General features: G+C 46.2%; 1 protein-coding gene across 1 annotated transcript; it reads right to left on the bottom strand.

The window, feature by feature from the left end:
* Nucleotides 1–9,436: 9,436 nt before the first annotated feature.
* On the bottom strand, nucleotides 9,437–22,163 carry LOC129507656 (creatine kinase B-type-like). The gene is given in 5 exon segments (XM_055322221.1): nucleotides 9,437–10,411; nucleotides 10,454–10,735; nucleotides 10,738–11,006; nucleotides 11,008–11,279; nucleotides 22,101–22,163. Coding segments are annotated over 4 exon segments (1,221 nt in total). The 5' UTR covers nucleotides 11,214–11,279; nucleotides 22,101–22,163; the 3' UTR covers nucleotides 9,437–9,947.

Raw genomic sequence — 22,163 nt, 5'->3', positions numbered from 1 at the left:
GAGGGATGCTGTGGATGTCTCATTTGGCAGGCCTAGGTCATTCTGAATCAGTTAAGCAGCAAAGGACATTAGCTAGCTGCACGTAGCCAGGGAGGCTGAAGACCCAGTTTCAGAAGTCAAGGGAAAGCAGGCCACAGGGAGTGTGGCCACGGCTGTCAGAAGAGCAGCCAGCTGGGAGGTCTCCTCAGGAAGCTTCCTCAGGACTCTTGACTCCTGAGTTTGAGAATTTTCAGCTGGTAGGGGAGCCAGGGAGCAGGCCCCAAGGCCATGCCTTCATTGCCTCAAAGCAGGGAGGAGGAGGAGGGCATGTCTGGCCCCCTTCCCCTTCTGCAGTAGGAAACTCTGCCTTGATCTCATCAAAATGAATATAGTGAGGGAATCCTCCAGAATATGAAGGTGGTTTAGGATACCTGAGTGGCTCAGTTGGTTAAGCGTCCAACCCTTGATCTCAGCTCAGGTCTTTTTTTTTTTTTTTTAAGATTTTATTTATTCATGAGACACAGAGAGAGAAAGAGAGAGAGAGAGAGAGAGAGAGAGAGAGAGAGAGGCAGAGACACGGGCAGAGGGAAAAGCAGGCTCCTTGCAGGGAGCCCAATGCGGGACCCGATCCTGGGACTCCAGGATCATGCCCTGTGCCGAAGGCAGGCACTATACCACTGAGCTACCCAGGGATCCCCTCAGCTCAGGTCTTGATCACAAGGTTGTGAGTTCAGTACCACACTGGGCTCCATGTGGGCATGAAGTCTACTTAAAAAAAAAAAAGTGGTTTCAATCCTGTGCAAACAAGGTGCATTGAATGCTCTTACATACTTCTGAGTGTGTACATTTACTGTTTCTAGAACAGGACAAATTCTTTGAAGTAAAAATAGTGGTTCAAGAATGAGACCATTTAGTGTTTTAATAAAGACTGCCAAGTTTGTTTTTTAAAGATTTTTAAAATTTTAATCTCTACACCCAATGTGGGGCTCAAACTCACAGCCCGGAGATCAAGAGTCACACACTCCACCAACTGAGATAGCTAGGCACCCAACTATTGCCAAGTTCTTTTTTTTTTTTTTCTATTGCTAAGTTCTGATCAAGAAGGTGCTAATACATGCCCAAGAATGTGTGTATTGCCCTTCCCACCACTGCTTCCCGCCAGTGCACTTCATTCCCACGCATGTGATGTAAGCCCGTCAAGGGCACAGAAGCATTGGAAAAGGAAATACTCAGGACGCCTGGGTGGGGCTCAGCAGTAGAGCGTCTGCCTTCAGCCCAGGGTGTGATCCTGGAGTCCCAGGATCAAGTCCGACATCGGGCTTCCTGCGTGGAGCCTGCTTCTCCCTGTGCCTGTGTCTCTGCCTCTCCCTCTCCCTCTCTCATGAATAAATAAATTTTTTAAAAAAGGAAAAGGAAACACTCATGCAAACACCTCCAGACCCTAAAAGGAGTGCCAACGAAAAACCTAGATTAGAGATCCTTCTACTTCCAGTTATACCTGAACAGGAACATCATGATAATCAAGATTTGTGGGCAAAGCGGTGAAACTAGCTCGTGGCTTTTATCCCAAGTGTCATTACTCCCATAAATGGGAAGACATATTTGGCCATTCATGGTGCATTTCACAACTCCTGTGAGGTACACATTGTTAACTTTGGTTTAAAGGTGAGGAAACGGATTTGTCCAGGGACACGGCCAGGATTAACAGCGTCTGGATTCCTGTCCAGATCTGCCCACAAATTCTGTGGGTCCCCCAACATGTACACAAGGACACGATTAGATCCATTTCCTTGTTCTGCTTCCTCAGAATCCCTTGCTTCTTACTTCTCCCACCCCAGCCTACTTTATTTGTTCCAGTTAATCTGGCCTTTTGCTCCTTGGTCATTGCACTCTGAGCTAATGAGCTTAATACAACCAGACCAGTGCATGTACTGCTTCTGGAAGTATATCCTTAGACCAGGCCCAATAAACACGTAGAGGTCAAGCCAGCTGGTGCCCTCCCAAGGAGAAGTGATGGTGATTATATTCATAATCACTAGCATTTAGTGCAGCCCAGCTGCTTCTCTGTGACACTTTATATTACATGTGTCATCACATTTCAACTTTACAGCAACCCAGTCAGGTGGGTGTTGCAGACACTGGTTGGATTTGAGCTGTCTAGGGTTTAGTCTCCTTTCTCAGTGGCAGCACCCCAGTTTCATTTGAGGGCACTCCTTTCCCCCCTCTTTGAATATAGTGGCATAACTGTCAGGGTGCCAGCCCAGCCCTCCCTGGCCAAGAAGTGGGCACATGAGCCAAGCAAGGCCAGCCAGACTCTCTGGAATTCAGAAAGTGAAGAGTTCAAGAAGAAAAGTTGGTACTCACTGGCTCCCCAGCAGCACTGCTGAGCTTCCTGTCCATGTGGTTCTCTAGGGCACCTGAGCTCCTGAGGACCTTTCCATTCAGTTCCTTTTTGCCTTTAGTTAGCAACAGTTGTACTACTGCTACAACTCAGTAGTCCTGACTGACAGATGGGTAGTCATGACCTATTCCACAGAGGAAGAGACTGGTCAAGTATATTGGCCCGGTATGGCAGGAATGGCCCTAAACCGGGTGGGCCGACTAAAGGCCAGAGTTCCTGACTGTCAGGCTGGACTTCCTACTTACTTGGCCAGCAGCTATGTTTAGAAATATGGGGTTACTTGTTGGAGGAATGAAGTTGCCCATCATAAAGGAAGCTATTTCAGGGATCTGCCTATGCACCATATCAAAGCAGCTGAGGCTGCAGCCACATGGATTGGGACCAGTTCCTATCAGGCACGCTAACAGATCCTTCAGTCTCCTATGTTCACAAAGCATGTTCTAGAAGATTCATTATAACTTTAGTAATGCCAACAATGGTGGAAGGTGGGATACATGGGTGTCTGGGATATGGAGATTGCAGGGAGTGAACTGATCATCACCATCTTGGCTAGGACTCGGCCACCCCAGGTTTCCTCAGGCTTATCCCACCCACAAAATCCAAAGGTTTTCTCTCCAGCCCAATGATGCTGACATCATTATTTTTGGCATCATTTCATTTCTGGCTATTTACTTTCTGCCTTCCAATCCCTTTCACTATTTTCCACAGGCCAAAGTACAAAAAAATCACCCACTGTAGTTCTCGGATGTGTTTTTCCTGGGAGAGGAGAAAGCCAAGGCTGAAGGACCATGGGAGCTTTGCCTACCCTTGGAGGCTGATCCTGAGCGGGACTGACCAATGTTGAGTGTGCACATCTGCGTGAACTTTGAGCATGTCTGTATGCTACTAACTTTCCTTCTTTAAGATATTCCTGAGCAGGGGCACCTGGGTAGCTCAGTGGTGAAGTGTCTGCCTTTGGTTCAGGTCATGAGGTCCTAGGATCAAGTCCCACATTGGGCTCCCCGCATGGTGCCTGCTTCTCCCTCTGCCTGTGTCTCTGCCTCTCTCTGTGTGTCTCTCATGAATAAATAAATAAAATCTTTAAAAACAAAAAAGATTTTCATGAGCATACAAGGAGATTCTAGTCCTCTCCAAGGATGTCCATCCCCATCCTGTGCTCACAGGCTTCCCCTGGCTCCATGGGCTGCAGGAACACTGATACAGACTTCAAGCGCTCATGAGGGAGGACAGCTTCGGGTGGCAGGCTGGAGCCAGAGCAAGAAAGCAGCTTGGGATGGGAGTCTTCCAGGGGACAAGGGAACACAGGAGCCAGGCGAGACTCAAGCCTAGCTGGCTTCTGTGAGTCTTCGGCCCTCCAGTTCTAGTTTATTTACTCTCAACAAAGGAGGTTCATGGCTGGGCTTCAGGAAAAACCTTCATGACAGTGTCAGAGGGCAATGCAGCTTGGAAGGAGCCCTGGCTCCACTTCCAGGGTATTCGAAATTTTGAATATGCACCTGGGAGTCACTGTTATGCCTTCGCTCCTTTTCAGATATTTAATTGGTCTGTTCCAGATTCAGGGAACATGGAGCTTCTAGTGCAATACAGCCCCAGGAGCAAAAGATCCACTGGCTGTTTGTTTTCAGAGGGAGAGGCCTGCTCCCATTTTGATAGGACCCAGCCCCAGCACCTCACTTGGGGCACTGCCTCTCTGCAGCTCCTCCTTCTCAGGCCAGACCCCTGGCGGTGGGGGGCGGGGGGGGGGGGAGGGCTCTGGTCTCTGAGAATGCGATGACATCTGGAGGGCCTTGTGCTTCTGCATTTGATTTCCATACATAAATCTCACCCACGAGGCAAATTTCAGACAGGTATTTTAATACTTTTTTTTTCCCTCTTCCGAACTTAGAAGATAAACAATCATCTATAAAATGAAGAGGCCACATAAGACAGAAACAGGAGGCAGGAAGTGCCCTGTACACCCTCTCTTCTAGGTCCCAGTAGATTGCTGACCTCCAGGCCTGGAGGGGCTCCTTCTCTCTGCCAACAGTGTTCACATTTGCATTTTCATTGTTTCCAAAGGATTGCTACAGTACTAGGGTCACATCCCACCAAGGAGTTTCATTCAGTTCAAGGGAGAGTCACTATGTTTTAGAAAAGGAACGGCAAAATATTCATTTACCACTGTAAATCAGTGTTTTATTTCCTAGCTTTAATAGGCTCCTTCCTGCCCTCCCATCCCCTTCAACCATGTCCCAGTTGGAAGGCTGAGTAAAGGGCAGGAATATTGCCAGCCGGTGACCTGAACTGAGGCAAGGAATAAACACATCCAATGGAAACAGGTAGACAGACTGCTCAGTGGGAATCTTCTAGGTGTTTCAGTAGCCCTGGTGAAGTCCTGTTTGAGCAGGTGGCTGTGCTCAAGAAGAACATGGTCCTGGGCCCCTGGCTGAGGCTTCAAGATCACCAGGGTAGACTGGATCTCAGCAGGATCCATCAATGTGTGTGGCCGACTAGGTCCTCACAGAGGATCTTGGTGCTCAGGAAAGCCCTCCTGAGTGCTTCTCCCTGTGCCTGCTCTGACCTGGAGCCACCTGTCTGTTTTGCCTTTGAACCTCAAATCCTAACCGTTTGCTGAGAGCACTTAGCAGGTGAAGCAAGATGATGTTCTTGCCAAGAAGCTGAGTCCCTGTCTTTGCTTTGTATCTGTTACTTTGGTGAAGTTTGAAATTCAGAGGGGAATGAGTCTCAAGCTCTGTCGAGGTGATTGGAAGGAAAAGACCAGCCTCTGTGGCAGGAGAAGGCAAAGTTCCATAGTCCAAAAGGTCATGGGCTGCTGAGGACCACTTCTGCTACTAGGTCATCTTTAAAAATCAGATACCAAGGATACCTGGGTGGCTCAGCGGTTGAGTGTCTTGGGCTCAGGGCGGGATCCCGGGATTGAGTCCCAGATCAGGTTCCCTGCAGGGAGCATGCTTCTCCCTCTGCCTATGTCTCTTTCTGTCTCTCATAGATAAATAAATAAATAAAATGTTTTAAAAATTAAAAAAAGAAAAATCAGATACCAGAGAAAACCCACATTGGTGACTTCTGTCCCTGGGGTTCTAGTGTCTAGTCCTAGACCACCCTCCTCCCCCAGCATGTCCACAGAAAACTTTATTCTTTGATCCCCTCAAAGGGTGGAAGCCCATGTAAAAGAGCTATTTCTGGGAATGGTAATTCAAATCAGTGGTGTTGATTTCACAAAAATGAAGCAAACCCTTGAGACCAAACAAATATCTCACAAGAATCTCTGTACCAAGAACAAAGGTGGTCCAATGTGTTTGAGTACTAAGCAAACCCTCTGTGATTCACACCTGTTTGAGCTGATACTGACTAGTTCTTTTTTCTTTAAAAAGAAAGTGCTCCTCACAATTTAATACCAAAATAACAAAACATGCAATTAAAAATGGGCAGAAGACATGAACAGTCTTTTCTCCAAAAAAGACATCCAGATGGCCAACAGACACATGAAATGATGCTCAGTATCACTCATCATCAGGGAAATGTAAATCAAAACCACAATGAGATTATCAACTCACTCCTGTCAGAAGGGCTAAAATCAACAGCACAAGAAACAACAGGTGTTGGTGAGGATGTGGTGAAAGGGGAACCCTCATGCACTGCTGGTGGGAATGCAAACAGGTGGAGCCACTGTGGAAGACAGTATGAAGTGTCCTCAGAAAATTAAAAATAGAACTACCCTATGGTCCAGTAACCGCATTCTGGGTATTTACCTAAAAAATACAAAAACATTAATTTGAAAGGATACATGCACCCCTATGTTTACTGCAGCATTACTTACAATAGCCAAATTATGTAAGAAATCTGAGTGTAGATGAATGGGTAAAGAAGATGTGGTGTAAAAAAAAAAGAAGATATGGTGTATATGTACAATGTACAATTTATTATTTAGCCGTAAAAAAGAATGAAATCTTGCCATTTGCAATGACGTGGATGGAGCAAGAGAATACAATGCTAAGTGAAATAAGTCAGAGAAAGACAAATATCACCTGATTTCATTCATATGGAATATAAGAAACAAAACAAATGAACAAAGGGGGGAAAAGAGAAGAAACCAAGAAACAGACTCTTGAGAACAAACTGGTGGTACCAGAGGGGGGTTGGGAGGATGGGGGAAACAGGTGATAGGAATTGAATAGGACACTTTCCAGGGGTGTCTGGTTGGCTTAGTAGGGAGAGCATGAGACTCTCAATCTTGAGGTTGTGAGTTCAAGTCCCATGTTGAGCATGGTGCCCACTTAAGGAAAAAAATACACTTATCAGGAATAAGCACTGAGTAATGTATGGGAAGTGTTGAATCACTATATTGTACACCTGAAACTAATATAACACTATATGTTAACTACACTGGAATTAAAATTAGGGATGCCTGGGTGGCTCAACAGTCTGGTGTGTGCCTTCGGCCCGGGGCGTGATCGTGGAGTCCCGGGATCAAGTCCCGCATCAGGTTCCCTGCATGGAGCCTGCTTGTGTCTCTGCCTTTCTCTCTGTGTCTCTCATGAATAAATAAATAAAATCTTAAAAAAATTAAAAACCTCATAAAATTAAAAAAAAGTGCTCCTCTCTAAGGGTTCAGTTATGGTACTTTAGCCCCATCCTGTGCTGAAACTCAGACCAGCTTCTTGTGGAGCTTTTTGATCATACATGCCAGAAATCTCCACAAGGTGCACAGCATCAACATGGCAGTTCCACTCATGGGACTTGGTCACAAGGGAGTAAGTAGGAGGGGACAAAAGATCTGATCCTAGGCAGTTCACTGCAACACTGATTGTAATACCAAAATGTTGGGAAGAACCTATGTGGAGCCTGGTCAGATAAATCCAGGTAGTAGTGGCAGTGAAATTCCAAAATGATGCTGGAGAAATCTATTTCTTAACATAGATGTTCACTGTATACTCTTTAAAAAGATTTATTTATTTATTTGTAATCTGAATTACAATTCAATGTCAGAAAGCCAATTCAGAAGCACTATTATACAGCTACTGGTGGCTCTAGAAAAAAGCATTAAGGATTCACGAGACTTCATGACTGCAGAATTTAGATCCAATCAGGCAGAAATTAAAAATCAATTGAATGAGATGCAATCCAAACTAGAAGTCCTAACGACGAGGGTTAACGAGGTGGAAGAACGAGTGAGTGACATAGAAGACAAGTTAATGGCAAAGAGGGAAACTGAGGAAAAAAGAGATAAACAATTAAGGGACCATGAAGACAGATTAAGGAAAATAAATGACAGCCTAAGGAAGAAAAACCCACATTTAATTGGGGTTCCCGAGGGCGCCGAAAGGGACAGAGGGCCAGAATATGTATTTGAACAAATCCTAGCTGAAAACTTTCCCAATCTGGGAAGGGAAACAGGTATTCAGATCCAGGAAATAGAGAGATCCCCCCCTAAAATCAATAAAAACCGTTCAACACCTTGACATTTAATAGTGAAGCTTGCAAATTCCAAAGATAAAGAGAAGATCCTTAAAGCAGCAAGAGACAAGAAGTCCCTGACTTTCATGGGGAGGAGTATTAGGGTAACAGCAGACCTCTCCACAGAGACCTGGCAGGCCAGAAAGGGCTGGCAGGATATATTCAGGGTCCTAAATGAGAAGAACATGCAACCAAGAATACTTTATCCAGCAAGGCTCTCATCCAAAATGGAAGGAGAGATAAAGAGCTTCCAAGACAGGCAGGAACTGAAAGAATATGTGACCTCCAAACCAGCTCTGCAAGAAATTTTAAGGGGGACTCTTAAAATTCCCCTTTAAGAAGAAGTTCAGTGGAACAATCCACAAAAACAAGGACTAAATAGATATCATGATGACACTAGACTCATATCTTTCAGTAGTAACTCTAAACGTGAACAGGCTTAATGACCCCATCAAAAGGCGCAGGGTTTCAGACTGGATAAAAAAGCAGGACCCATCTATTTGCTGTCTACAAGAGACTCATTTTAGACAGAAGGACACCTACAACCTGAAAATAAAAGGTTGGAGAACCATTTACCATTCAAATGGTTCTCAAAATATACCCTAAAAACTATAGAACACTTCTGAAAGAAATTGAGGAAGATACAAAGAGATGGAAAAATATTCCATGCTCATGGATTGGCAGAATTAATATTGTGAAAATGTCAATGTTACCCAGGGCAATTTACACGTATAATGCAATCCCTATCAAAATACCATGGACTTTCTTCAGAGACTTAGAACAAATTATTTTAAGATTTGTGTGGAATCAGAAAAGACCCCAAACAGCCAGGGGAATTTTAAAAAAGAAAACCATATCTGGGGGCATCACAATGCCAGATTTCAGGTTGTACTACAAAGCTGTGTTCATCAAGACAGTGTGGTACTGGCACAAAAACAGACATATAGATCAATGGAACAGAACAGAGAACCTAGAAGTGGACCCTGAACTTTATGGTCAACTAATATACGATAAAGGAGGAAAGACGATCCACTGGAAGAAAGACAGTCTCTTCAATAAATGGTGCTGGGAAAATTGGACATCCACATGCAGAAGAATGAAACTGGACCACTCTCTTGCACCATACACAAAGATAAACTCAAAATAGATGAAAGATCTAAATGTGAGACAAGATTCCATCAAAATCCCAGAGGAGAACTCAGGCAACACCCTTTTTGAACTTGGCCACAGTAACCGGAGAAGGACAAACAGTGTATGTTCTCATTCATTTGGGGAATATGAATAATAGTGAAAGGGAATATAAGGGAAGGGAGAAGAAATGTGTGAGAAATATCAGAAAGGGAGACAGAACATAAAGACTTCTAACTCTGGGAAATGAACTAGGGGTGGTGGAGGGGGAGGAGGGCGGGGGGTGGGGGTGAATGGGTGACGGGCACTGAGGGGGACACTTGACGGGATGAGCACTGGGTGTTATTCTGTATGTTGGTAAATTGAACACCAATAAAAATTAATTTATAAAAAAATAAAAAAATAAAAAGATTTATTTATTTATTTATTTATTTATTTATTTATTTATTTATTTATTATTTGGAGGTGGGGAGCAGGGGCAGAGGGAGAGGGAGAATCTCTAGCAGACTCCACACTGAACAAGGTGCCCGGTGCAGGGCTGTATCTCATGACCCTGAGATCATGACCTGAGCTGAAACTAAGAGTCACTTAGCCGACTGAGCCACACAGGAGTCCCTGTCTCCCTTTTTAAAAAGAAGCTTATTTATTCACTTAAGTAATCTCTATACAAAACGTGGGACTGGAACTCACAACTCCAACCAAGATCAAGGGTCATAGGCTCTACCGACTGAGCCAGGCACTTGTTTCTCCCCAGCCACTCCCCCCCTTTTTTTACAGGCCGAAACCCTAGTTTATTTCAGCATCAGCAACATCTTAGCCATCACAAAATTAAATACTACCAAGGGCGACAGAAGTCTCTACAACGAGGCTAAGGGCTAAGCTGCCAAGTGGCGAACATCGGCGGGGTGCATGGCGGGCACTGCCCGGGCAATAAGTTAGGAAGCAGTGGGGCTGGTGGTGGTGGCAGATGCGGGCTGGGGCCTCACTTCTGGGCAGGCACGAGGTCATCAGTGGCCTGGCCCTGCTCCAGCCACTGCTCCATCTTGATGAGCAGCTTCACACCATCCACCACCATCTGTACCAGCTCCACCTCTGAGAAGCCCAGGCGGTTTGCGTTGAAGACATAAAAGATGCCACCCACAGCAGCTGTGTCCACACCACTTGTGCCTTGTTTCTGAAGCCGAAGCCACTTGAGCACCTCCGGGAACTTCTCATGCTTGTCTAGGTGGGGCAGCTTGATGTGCACACCTGACCGCAGGCCTGTGCTCAGGTTGGATGGGCAGGTGAGGATATAGCCCAGGTGAGGGTTCCACATGACTTCGTAATTCTTTGACTTGAAGAGTGTTTCAATCTGGGTGAGGCCGTTGTAGAACCGAGTGAACACCTCCTTCATGTTGCCCCTTTTCTGCATGGAGATGACCTGAAGGTGGTCTTCCTCGTTGATCCTCATTGATCTCGTTGAAGATATTTTTTTTTAATTTTTTTTTCACACCAGGAAGGTCTTAGTGTCATTGTGCCAGATGCCGCGGGCCTCTGGCCAGTCGCAGGCCATGCCCAAGGCCAGGAGCAGAGGCGACACAGGCTTATCGAAGAGGAAGTGGTAGTCGATGAGCTGCTGCTGCTCCGCCTCGGTCACGCTCTTGACCGCACAGTACTGGCCAGCCAGGTGGCCGCCCAGGCTTGACGGAGCTTCCATGGCTCGCTGCTCGCTGGCATCGCACTCCCCGCGGCTGCAGTGGGAGGGGAGGCAGAAGCCGCGGGTGCTGCGACGGTGCGCACCCGGGAGCTCAGCACATAGTTGGGGTCCAGGTCATCGCCGCCCTGCAGATTGTCAGGGTTGAGGTTGGTCTTATGCTCGTAGCTGGGCTGGTAGCCACCGTGCTGGTCCTCGATGATGTGGTCCAAGAGCTCCTTGAACACGTCATAGGACTCCTCGTCGCCTGCCGTGCAGCCCACGGTCATGATGTAGGGGTGGCCCGGGTTGTCCACGCCGGTCTGGATGGTGTCATCCAGCGCGAAGCCACTCGGTGCTCTGGGGGCACAGCTCCGCATACAGCTCAGGGGTCAGCACCTTGGCCATGTGGTTGTGGCCCCTAAGGTCGGAGAACTCGGCCGGGAAGTGGAGCTTCAATGTGTTGTGGCTGTTGGAGAAGGGTGTGGTGGTGGCGGGGCGGCAGGCGGGTGGCAGGCAGGTGGCTGGGTGGGGAAGGGGCACCCAGTCTGTCGGCAGCTCTGGCACCAGGTCCATCGGCAGCTCCGGGTGAGGTGCAGACGAACAGCTTCCCTTTTTTTAATCTGAAAATGTATACCTTTTCTGCTAATGAGATACATTATTTGTATAATTGTGTTTAGTTTCAAAAAAAAACTGGAAAAAAATAAAAGAATCCCTTACAACCTTTTCGGATAGCTTGTGAGTTTCAGATTCTAGAATCCCCACTGCAATAACCATTGCCCACAAGGGGGCTCCGGCACCCTGACCCTGCTCCCAGGCGCCCTGCCAATGTGAGGCTGGGCCAGCAACAGACAGGGCACCCTCGCTAGCCTGTGAGGAGCTCAGAGCCACTACCTCATTTCCAGAAGCCCTGGGCCAGCTGCCAGCTCAGATCTAAAAAACTGCTCCTGCCTCGCAGCCAGGCCTGCCCAGAGTGGGCTGGACCGCAGGAGTAAAGGGATGCCTGGAAGTTACTTGTGCAACCGCCACCACAGCAGTGATGACTAGCTCTGAGGTGCACGTGAATGTTGTCTGTTCTGGATCTTCTCCCTGGAAATCACCTGCGTCTACCGGGCACGTCTCTGGCTGCATCTCCCATGTCCAGGGGTGAAGCCCCATGTGGCCTCTGGGAAGCCTCTGGCAGACATCCATCACCCAGGAGGGTGGAGAGGGAGCAGTCCCAGCTGCGGGTGCAGAAAGCCACCCACCTTGTGGGTGGATGTGGCAGGAAATAAGATAGGAGGCTGAGGGGCCTCGCATAGGCTGGGTTCTGAGGTGGAAGTCAGGGACTCCAAACTGAGCTATCTACAGACCCTGACACTTCCTCATTTGGCCAGAAATCGTGGCTCGTTGACATTAATAACTTTGCTTTACTTCTGCTTGCAAATATTTGGGCAGCTTTTCAAAAATATAAAAGGGACACTAACAGAGTCCTGAACTTTCTGTTTGTTGGCCTGGTGAACTCCTGTCCAAGATAGTGGGGCAATGGGGCCATGGGGCTCCACGGCCTTAGCTATGCCCCACCTGCTGTGGCTGTCAGGCAAACAGAGTAAGCAAAGGAACTAACCAAAAGAGGTTTCTTTCCAAGTGTGATACAATTCCTTAAGCGGCTCTTCCTGAGTATCTGTTGTGGGCAGGTGCGATGGCCATGGCGACCCCTGCCTTCTGCAGCTCTTTGCAGGGCAGCCTCCACCCCTTAGCTGAGAGGCCTCAGTAATGGGGAGGGCAGCCCAGGCTCAAGGGCCTGGTTTCTTGGTCCTCTAGGGCCAAATACGGAGGAGGTTTGCAAGGGCCTGCCTCGAATGCTGGACCCAGGACAGATCCTGGCAGCTCGATTCCCCAGAGTCCCAGCCGGCCTTGATCATTGTTAGGTTGGAGACAGAGCTGGCTGTGACCCTGAGTGAAGTACAAGCCGCTCCTTGTCCTGAGTCGCACGTGCTGGTAATGCTCCTCATCCTCTGGGCTGATGTCTATGTTCCCATGTTTCTGAACCTGTGCTTCGCTGAGCACTTGCTCACACAACATCCTGAGTCACCCCTGTAGTCCCCACCACCACTGAGTCCTCCACTGCACCTCACTAGGTACTGGGCACACCTCACATACCAGGCAGGGGCTGCTTATGGAGCTTGTGGCCCAGCTGGACCTCACATCTCTGTTCTGAGCTGTTGTTTCTACTCCTCCTTGTGAAACTGATGGTTCTTCCAAGCAGTCCGTCCGCCCTCCCGTGTGCCCTTCGAACCATATCTCTTCCTCATCCTTGCAAGCTTCAGCTTTAGAAATTGCTGTGATGGGGCAGCCCGGGTGGCTCAGGGTTTAGCACCACCTTCAGCCCAGGGCGTGATCCTGGAGACCCGGGATCAAGTCCCATGTCGGGCTCCCTGCCTGCCACAACCTAAGGACCCAGGGCCAGAGCACTCCCAGAAAAATAAAATGAACCAAAACCACGAAGCCATTGGCATCTGATTTTCTTCATTTGAATGTCCATAGCACAGAACACTAAGATATTATTTTGGAGAAGGCTTCTGGGGACACAAAGAGTAAAAAAAACACATCAGAGAGACTTAGTGAATGTTCTCCAAAGGAATTGAGAATAAAGGTTCACACCAGAGCCCCTCTGTCTCAGTGGTAAATTCCTTCTTGATACTTGTGTTTACACAGGATCCTACCAAGTGCATTGGCCTATACACGTGTGTGTGTGTGTGTGTGTGTGTGTGTGTGTGTGTGTATGCAGATGCTATGAGCCCTGGTAGGTCCTGAATCAGCCACTTCACTGACACGCATGTAGATGTTACCAAAGGCCCACACTCTCTGGGTGTGAGGGCCCCTACAACTTCCACACGCTGCCACGTGCTTCAGTCATATTTGGCAGGAGGGGAGATGGCAGATGGCATGCCATCACAATTTCGAGAGTAATATTCTCTCATTGGGGAAGGTAGAAATGTTCACTTGCTTGAGGTCTGAGTTCTTTGAGAAATAGGTGACCCATGAACCCAAGTGGCATGCAGAGATAAGCCACTGGCTATTAGGACCCAGTCTGCTAATCTCATAATTTGTGATGATGTGGCCAAAAGCTAGGTGCCCTTTCCTGGTTAGTCCAGGTGGGCAGGGACTGTTCAAATCTGCTGCACTGCAGACTCGACCTCCTCAAAGGCAACGCTCTGCCCCAAGAGCACCTACATCCTACAGCTACAGCTCTACCCTGTGCCGTCAGGGTACAGGAGAGTCTCGGGTGACTTGTGAAAGGGCCCACCAGAGATTGGTGCCCCACCCCGAAGTCTGGGGAGGCAAGCCCTCCTCAATCATACTGCTTGCTGCTCTGGAAAAATAAAGTTCAATTCAGACCCCCAAACTAATTGCTCTTAAAACACTAGCCACCCTGGCATACAATCTTTTGCAAACTCCAGCAGAATTCTTGCCTCCAGCCACAGGAGGGAGGCGGGGGTTTAAAAAAAGGAAGTGCCAGGCAGCCTGGGTAGCTCATCGGTTTAGCGCCCTCTTCAGCCTAGGGTGTGACCCTGGAGGCCCGGGATCCAGGCTCAAGGCTCAGGATGGAGTCCCGCCCGCATTGGGCTCCCTGCATGGAGCCTGCTTCTCCCTCTGCCTGGGTCTCTGCCTCTCTCTCAGTGTCTCTCATGAATAAATAAAATCTTAAAAAAAAAAAAAAAAGGAAGTGCCTGGGCTGGTGACATGGCCTCTAAGGCTAACTTTGCTTATTAAGTATTGCAGCTACAGAGATGAAAATAGATAGGCCCCATGGTTCCCTCAGATCCTCTGCTGAAAAAGCTCTGGTAGGTACTGCTGGGCAGGTGGAGGTTTGGGTACTTTGGGAGCTTAGGGGACTCTTTTCAAGAGACACCTTTGAGCCACTGATGGATGACGAGAACAGGCAAGCGAGGTCCAGAAGGCTCTGGTGAGCAGCCCAGGAAGCCTGGGGTGAGAAGCAGAAATAACAGAGATGCCAGGTCATGTGGGGCCTCCAGGAACTTGGTCAGGAGTTGGTGTGGATTCTAAATGTAACAAAGTGGTGAGTTTAGAAAGTGGTGTGATAGGACTTGATGTGAGTTTTAAAAAGATCTTTATGTTCTCCAAAGTTCACCAGAATGAAGGAGGAATAAAGGAGGATTACAGTTGGCTTGAAGTTTCCTAACATTTCATACAGCTCTAAAAGAATCACCAGCAAAATTAAAAAAAAAGAAAGAAAGAAAAGAAAGAAAAGAAAGAAAGAAAGAAAGAAAGAAAGAAAGAAAGAGAAAAAAAAAGAAAAGGAAGTAGGGGCAAGGCCTTAAGAGGATATAGAGAAAAGGATCAAGAGAACATAGGAAATCTAACCTGGTCCTAATCTGATGTTTTTTCTACCTTCAACAAACAATTGGCATTTGTGGTTAGCCAAATGTAGTAATAAATGGGATGATGCTCTCAGCATTGTACTTCTCTGGAATCGGTGTCAGTTGTGGTTTCGGGTGCACCCTTGGGCGTGAACAAGCTTGGTGTGGTAATGATCATGCCTGACCGGTTTTATTTGTGGAACACTAAATATCTTGCCACCTTACCTACATGGCTGGACCTGTCTTCTTCTTAGCTATGAGAAAGGGGACACCATGTGATCATAACAGCTAACAATTTTTCCTTCTCACAGCAATATTCTCTCCCAAAGCAACTGAACACACATCCCTCCATTCCACTCTTGACAAGCATTGAGGGGTGGATTCCTGTAGGGTTGAACTCTCCCCAGTGATCCCGTGACAGTCAAGCATCCTCAGGATTCCCTCAGGAGTGATCACTCTGATGGGGGCTTTCAGCCCTTCCCATTCTCTTTGCTCCTCATTCTCCCGGCAGCAACTTGTGGGCATGGCATCTGCAAGCCGCCAGTGCTCCCACAAGCCCTGATTTCAGATACTTCAGAATAATCCTCACTTGGCTGGGGTTCCCTCACTTTGCTGGAAATGATCTCAAAGAACAGGCTTCGTACTCTCACCACATATCCCCCATCTCAGGGTCTTCATTGGTGGCTCAGAGATCCCCTGCCTGTCACCCCCCCCCAGGGCTGCAGAGCTCCCCAAGGAAAATGTGGGCATGCCAGACTGTTGCAGCTTGCCCCTCTACAGTCATAGTGAAACTCTGTGGAAGCCCAGAATGGAAGCAATGGCTGAACATCTCTGACACATCTTAGTCGGTGTTTATACTGCCCTCTGTGCTGCCACATGGCTACAGACTTGTACCCTCTGTCAACTTTGCTGATGGGTGTGGCATCAGAGCACACAAATGAAGGATTCTCAGACTATAGCAACCCGAGGTCCGAATCTGTGACCATCTGTCAAAGAAGTACTATGGGAGCAGCATTTCTTTTAACTAGGATGGCCAAGTAGAGAAATGGCTTCTGGGAATTCTGTATCATATCAGCACTAGCTAGCACAGAGTAAAGAGTTGTCAAAGACAAAGGCAGACGCTAATTACAGTGGGATAGACATTAATCAATAAGTTACTGTTGTGATAGGGAAGAGGATCCAGCATACACTGACCTCAACTTCCATTTTTATAGTGGGCATTTTCAAGGGAAGAGGGGGTGGGTGCTGGCAGTTGTACAGGGAATTTCCTGTGGATCTATGAGAAGCAGGAAGTGGGGGCTAGTCCACGTGAAACCCATTTGAGTTCTGCTAAGTGGTACTTGCTTACTGAAGTTGGGTCCCGAGTCTCCCAGAGACTGGGAGATAAATGCCTTCTCTTGGGGTGTTGGCTGGAGCGGAGTACCTTCCTGTGGGCAGTCTTAAATTTTCTCAGGCAGCACTTTCCTGGGGGCTGAGGTCATTTTAGGGATGCAGCCTTGAGTTGCTAGAAACTATGTTGGTGTTTGTTCAGGTCTTTTGATGTGGTGGTGTGGGGGTGGAGGGTAGGCTAAAAAATCTTTTGTGCTGAGAGTCTGCAGTTTTACAGGCCAAGTTCAAGGGCTACTCAAGAAGGAAGCTCAGGAAGCTCAGGCTAGGTAGAGTCTGGTTAAAGAGAGAGTCTTTATCAGCTATGGATCTGGATTCAAATGGGCCTGGTTTTGAATCCTGGCTCTGTGACAGACCAGCTGGACGACATTGGAAAGCCATTTTTCATCTGGTAGAGTTGGTTTCCTCATTTGAGAAATGGAGAGCACAGCACTTCCCCTCCAAGACAGTTTGGGGATTGGATGAGATGATGCTCAGCTTGTAAGAAGCTCGCTAGGCATGTGCATGTTTTGTATGTGATGGAGGCTAAAGAGGAGGCTGTGCTTTAGTTGAGATTTGGGTCTGTGGGAGCTCCAGGGTTAAGGACCAGCTGGGACCAGCTAGGACTATAACATTTCTCAGACTATAATGTCCAAAGGAATCACCTGAGGACCTGCTTCAAATGCAGAGTGTAATTCAGAAAGTCTGGCGTTGCTATTTGTTTGGGGACCTCACCTGGAGAAGCAAGAATGAGGCATATGACTAGACTCCCCTGGGAGTGAGGTTGTACCACCTGGATAGAATAATAGCCACTAGGTATTTAGTACAGCCTAGGTGCAAGAATATTACACCTTGAGCCCTTACAATAATTAGCCACTACTTTTTCTCTGCCCATTTTGGAGGTGAGAAAACTGAAGTTCAAAGAGACTTGCTTAAGTTCACTGAACTTGAACCTAAAATCAGAGATGGCAGAGCTCTTTCTACTCTGAGGCATGGATTTTTATGATCTCTGTAGGGCTTCCTGAGAGGTGCTGGCTGCCTCACCTGGAAAAGGAGAAGGAGGAAAAGGTAGCCCCATCTAGTTAAGGGGAGCATGTCCTGCCATAAAGAAAGTATGTGAATTTCTCGCAATGATTCTACTCTCGAAGCTGGGTAATCTTGGGAATATCTCAGACTGCTTTTGGGGTGCAGCCAGCATGGCATGGAGAGGTCTGCTCTGTCAGCCTGGTGGCATGTGTGGGATGCCGGGCCAGCTGTGTGCCACAAGTTTCTGTGTATGTGCAGGTAAGGAGGGCAGCCTGGGCCTAGGGCTATACTACATCTTTCTCCTGCTCCTAAGGCAGGATATCTTCCTGTTTAAATGTTGCTTTGGGGTCACCTGGGTGGCTCATCAGTTGAGCATCTTGATTTCAGCTCTTGATTTCAGCTCAGGTCCTGAGATTGAGCCCCATATCAAGCTCTGCATTTAATGATGGGGAGTCTGCTTGGGATTCTCTCGCTTTCTCTGCCCCTCCCCCTCTGCTCTAAATAAATAAATAAATATTTAAAATAAAAAAAATTAAAGCACCTCACATCTATTGTTTGGGCAGGGGGGAAGCTTCCATTAGATAGAGTCAGGGTTCCAGAAACAGATACTAACCAAATAGCTAAAATCTCACCACTCTGCGACTCCAAAGGATACCTCAGTTACCACCCGTTAGAGAAAGAAGGTGGAACTAGATTATTTTCAACCTGAAAACACACAATTGGGCTCCAACCATGAAATGTTGTGAAGTATTGCAAAGCTCAGAGTTTGTATTGCCTCAGCAACTGAAATGACTCTTCCTGAATCTGGTGCTTCTCCCAGAGATCGCAGCACAGTGGGAACACAACACCGACACACTCACGTCCAAGGGTTCACATCTCTCCTGGCTGCATCGGGCTAGAAAGAAATTTCATTTTGCTTGCTTACTTCCTCTCCCTGCTTTATGCTTCTGCCTTCAAGGAGACTTTGCTTTTGTCAGTTCATTTCCTGGCAGAGTCCACAGACAAAGTGCAATGGGGAGCAAGAGAGAAAGATGGATCTAAGGAAAATGAGAATTAAAAAAAAAATCAGAACAAAGCCTTAAGAGCAAGAAAATGAATTAAAAGAAAGAAGAGATAAAAGACAAGCACATGCTGTCAGGGAGAAATCTAGGTGGAGAGTTCAATTTTAGTTAATGCTTTGGACAGCCTGAATCACACAGAGCCGTAAGTATTTTAAGGTTTCAGCATATCCAGTTGATTTTAGTCGCAGCATTTGGATGACTTTGAATTAAAGATTGTGTGAAAGCAGCTGATGAAGGCTAACGTGGTTGTGGAAGACTTCTCTGGAAGATGGGATTTGGCCAGAATCTTGATAGGTAAAATTTCCTTAAACAGAGGGTAGGATGGACATGGGGAAGACGGGCCCCCAAAACTAAGACCTGCTGGTGGGAGCTGGTGAGCATCACGGATGGACAAACTAAGGTAAATAAATCTGTGAGCCAAAGTGCATGCTGCACCGCAACACACAACCATGCACCCATGCACTGGTCTCCTGGCAGGGACCCAGGCCCAGGCACGTTGCGGCCCACAACATATATGAATGTCTGTAAGCTAATGAATTTCCTCCTCCTATCCCCACAACCAAATTTACAGCTTTCCCTTCTTGGCAAACAGCACAGGGTAGAAACCCAGCACCATCTTCTGCTCCTCCTTCGCTTTGATCTCAGGCAGAGACCCATCAATTCTACCTCTACGTGCTCCCTCCCCTCCATCCCCACTGTTTTTTTTTAAGATTTCATTTATTTATGAGTGACGGGGGGGGGGGGGGGAGCAGAGACACAGGCCGAGGGAGAAGCAGGCTCCATGCAGGGAGCCTGATATGGGACTCGATCCTGGGTCTCCAGGATCACACCCTGGGCTGCAGGCGGCACAAAACCGCTGTGCCACCGGGGCTGCCCAGCCCCACTGCTTTTAAAGAGGCCCTTGTCATCTCTCATGTCAGCTCTCTGCCACGGGCCTGTCTCCTCTCTACAACCAATTTTCTATGTCATCTCTAGAGGATCCCTCAAAGTACATTTGCAAACTTGTCACCTCCAGGCTTAAATATCTTGATTAAGAAAAATGATAAAAATGATAGTACAAGACTTACAAGAAAAGTACAGTGATCAAAACAGCAACCTACTGGGATATAAAGTGACAGATCCAGGAAACAGAATATAATTCAGGAATATTCAACTACTTAAGGGCACTTAGTATACAAAAGATGGCTTTTCATAATGGTGTGGGGGAGATTATTGAATAATTGTGTTAGATATACTGAGAAACTTAAAAAAAAAGAAAAAGGGGCACTTGGGTGGCTCACTCAGTTGAGCATCTGCCTTAGGCTCAGGTCATGATTCCGGGGTCCTGAGATAAAGCCCCACATTGGGCTCCCTACTCATCAGGGAGCCTCTGTCTGTCTCCTTCTATCCCTCTGCCACTCTCCCTGCTTGTGCTGTCAAATAAATGCATAAAATCTTTAAAAAGAAAAAAAATTGGATCTCTAAATCTTTCCTTCCTATCAAAATTAATAAAAGAATCACATTTTAGAGTGTAAAATACTTCAAAAGCACCAGCAGCAAAAGCAAAAATTATTAGTGAGGGTACATCAACCTGAAAAGCTTCTACCCTGTGAAAGAATCAACAAAAGTAAGAGGAATAGAAAGAAAATATTTGCAAATTATGTATCTGATAAGGGGTTAATATCCAAAATATATAAAGAACTTGCACAATTCAATGGCAAAAAAAATCCCTATCTTATTAAAAACATAGAGGAATTGAACAAACATATTCCCAAAGAAGACACACGAATGGCCATCAGGTACAGGGAAAGATGTTCAACATCACTCATCATCAGGGATATGCAATTCGAAACCACAATGAGGCGTTATCTCACACCTGTTAGAATGGCTATCATCAAAAAGACAAGATAGTAAGTGTTGGTGGGTACATGGAGAAAGGGAATCCTTGTGCACTGTTGGTGGGAACGTATGTTGGTGCAACTACTATGGAAAACAGTGTGAAGTTTCCTAAAAAAATTAAAAATAGAACTATCATAGGGCACCTGGGTGGCTCGGGTGGTTAAGCATCTGACTCTTGATTTTGGCTCAGGTCATGATCTCAGGGTCATGGGATCCAACCCTGCGTAGGGCTCAGAGCTCAGCAGGGAGACGGCTTGCAACTCTCTCTCTCCCCATCCCTCCTGCATGCACTTGCTGTCCAAAATAAACAAATAAATCTAAACAAAACAAAACTACCATATGGTCCAACAATGCCACTTGAGTATATATCCAAAGGAAATGAAAACACGATTTTGAAGAGATATCTGCACTTTCATATTCACTGCAGCATTATTCACAACAGCTGAGATACGGAAACAATCTAAGCGTCCAGCAATTGATGAATGGATAAAGAAAATGTATATGAATACAATGGAATATGATTCAGCCATGAGAAAGAAAGAAACCCTGCCATTTGCAACATGAATGAAACTTCAGGGCGTTACGTTAAGTGAGGTAAGTCAAACAAAAAAGATAAATGCTGGAAGATCTCTATTACATTTGGAATCTAAAAAAGCCAAACTGACAAAAAGGTGGTTACCTGGGGCTAGGTGATGAAGGAAATGGTAAAATGTTGGTCAAGGGTACAAACTTCTGGTTATAAGATGAATAAGTTCTGGGGATCTGTACAGCATGGTGATTACAATGACTAGTATTGTTTTTATATATTTATATACTTGGAAGTTGCTAAAAGAGTGTATCTTAAATTTTTAAAAAAGATTTTATTTATTTATTTGACAGAGAGAGAGCACATACCTACGTACCTACGTACACAAGCAGGAAGAGCAGCAGGCAGAGGGAGAGGGAGAAGCAGACCCCCCACTGAACAGAGAGACTAATGCAAGCTTCCATCTCAGGACCCCAGGATCATGACCTGAGCCAAAAGCAGATGCTTAACTGACTGACAACCCAGGTTCCCCTTAAATGTTCTTACCATACACACAAAAAAACAGTAATTATGTACCATGATGGCAGTGTTAGCTAACACTATGGTGGCGATCACTTTGCAATATATGAGGGAACTGTGAACTTACACAACTTTGTCAGTTATATCTCCATAAAGTTGAAAAACAAGTAACAGAGGGTATGCTCTGTCTGCTGCTCCCCATGCTTTTGCTTGCTCTCTCAAATAAATAAATAAATAAATAAATAAATAAATAAATAAATAAATAAATAAATAAAATGTTAAAGGGAAAAATAACAGAAAAAATATAGGAGACATTTAAAAAATAATCTGAGTGGAAGGGGCTTTCTAGGCATGACATAAAAGCCACAGATATAAAAGAAAATACTAGATGAGGTGCCTGGCTAGCTCAGTCAGAAGACCATGCAACTCTTGATCTTGGGTTCATGGGTTCGAGCCTGACAATGGGTGTGGACATTACTTAAATAAATAAGTAAACTTAAAATAGAGAAAAGAAACACCCCGCCCTGCCCCAAACAACGATAAAAACCTTAAGACAAAACCAAAACCAAAAAAAAAAAAAGGCATAAACTAGGTAAAGATCAGTGATGATTGATAGAAAATATTTGCACCATATAATGTTAATTGCACTGATATATATATAAAGCATTTACAAATCAGTTTTAAAGAAACCAACAAGAATCCAATGGAAAAATGAACAAGGTACCTGAACAGTTAGTTTGTAGAAGAGGAAGGACACATGACTTCATATAGAAAAATGTTCAAGCTC

Source organism: Nyctereutes procyonoides, unplaced genomic scaffold (assembly GCF_905146905.1).
Source record: "Nyctereutes procyonoides isolate TBG_1078 unplaced genomic scaffold, NYPRO_anot_genome, whole genome shotgun sequence".
Lineage (NCBI taxonomy): Eukaryota > Metazoa > Chordata > Mammalia > Carnivora > Canidae > Nyctereutes > Nyctereutes procyonoides.
Note: the sequence above shows the minus strand (reverse complement) of the source record. Positions and strands in the feature narration are given on the sequence as shown.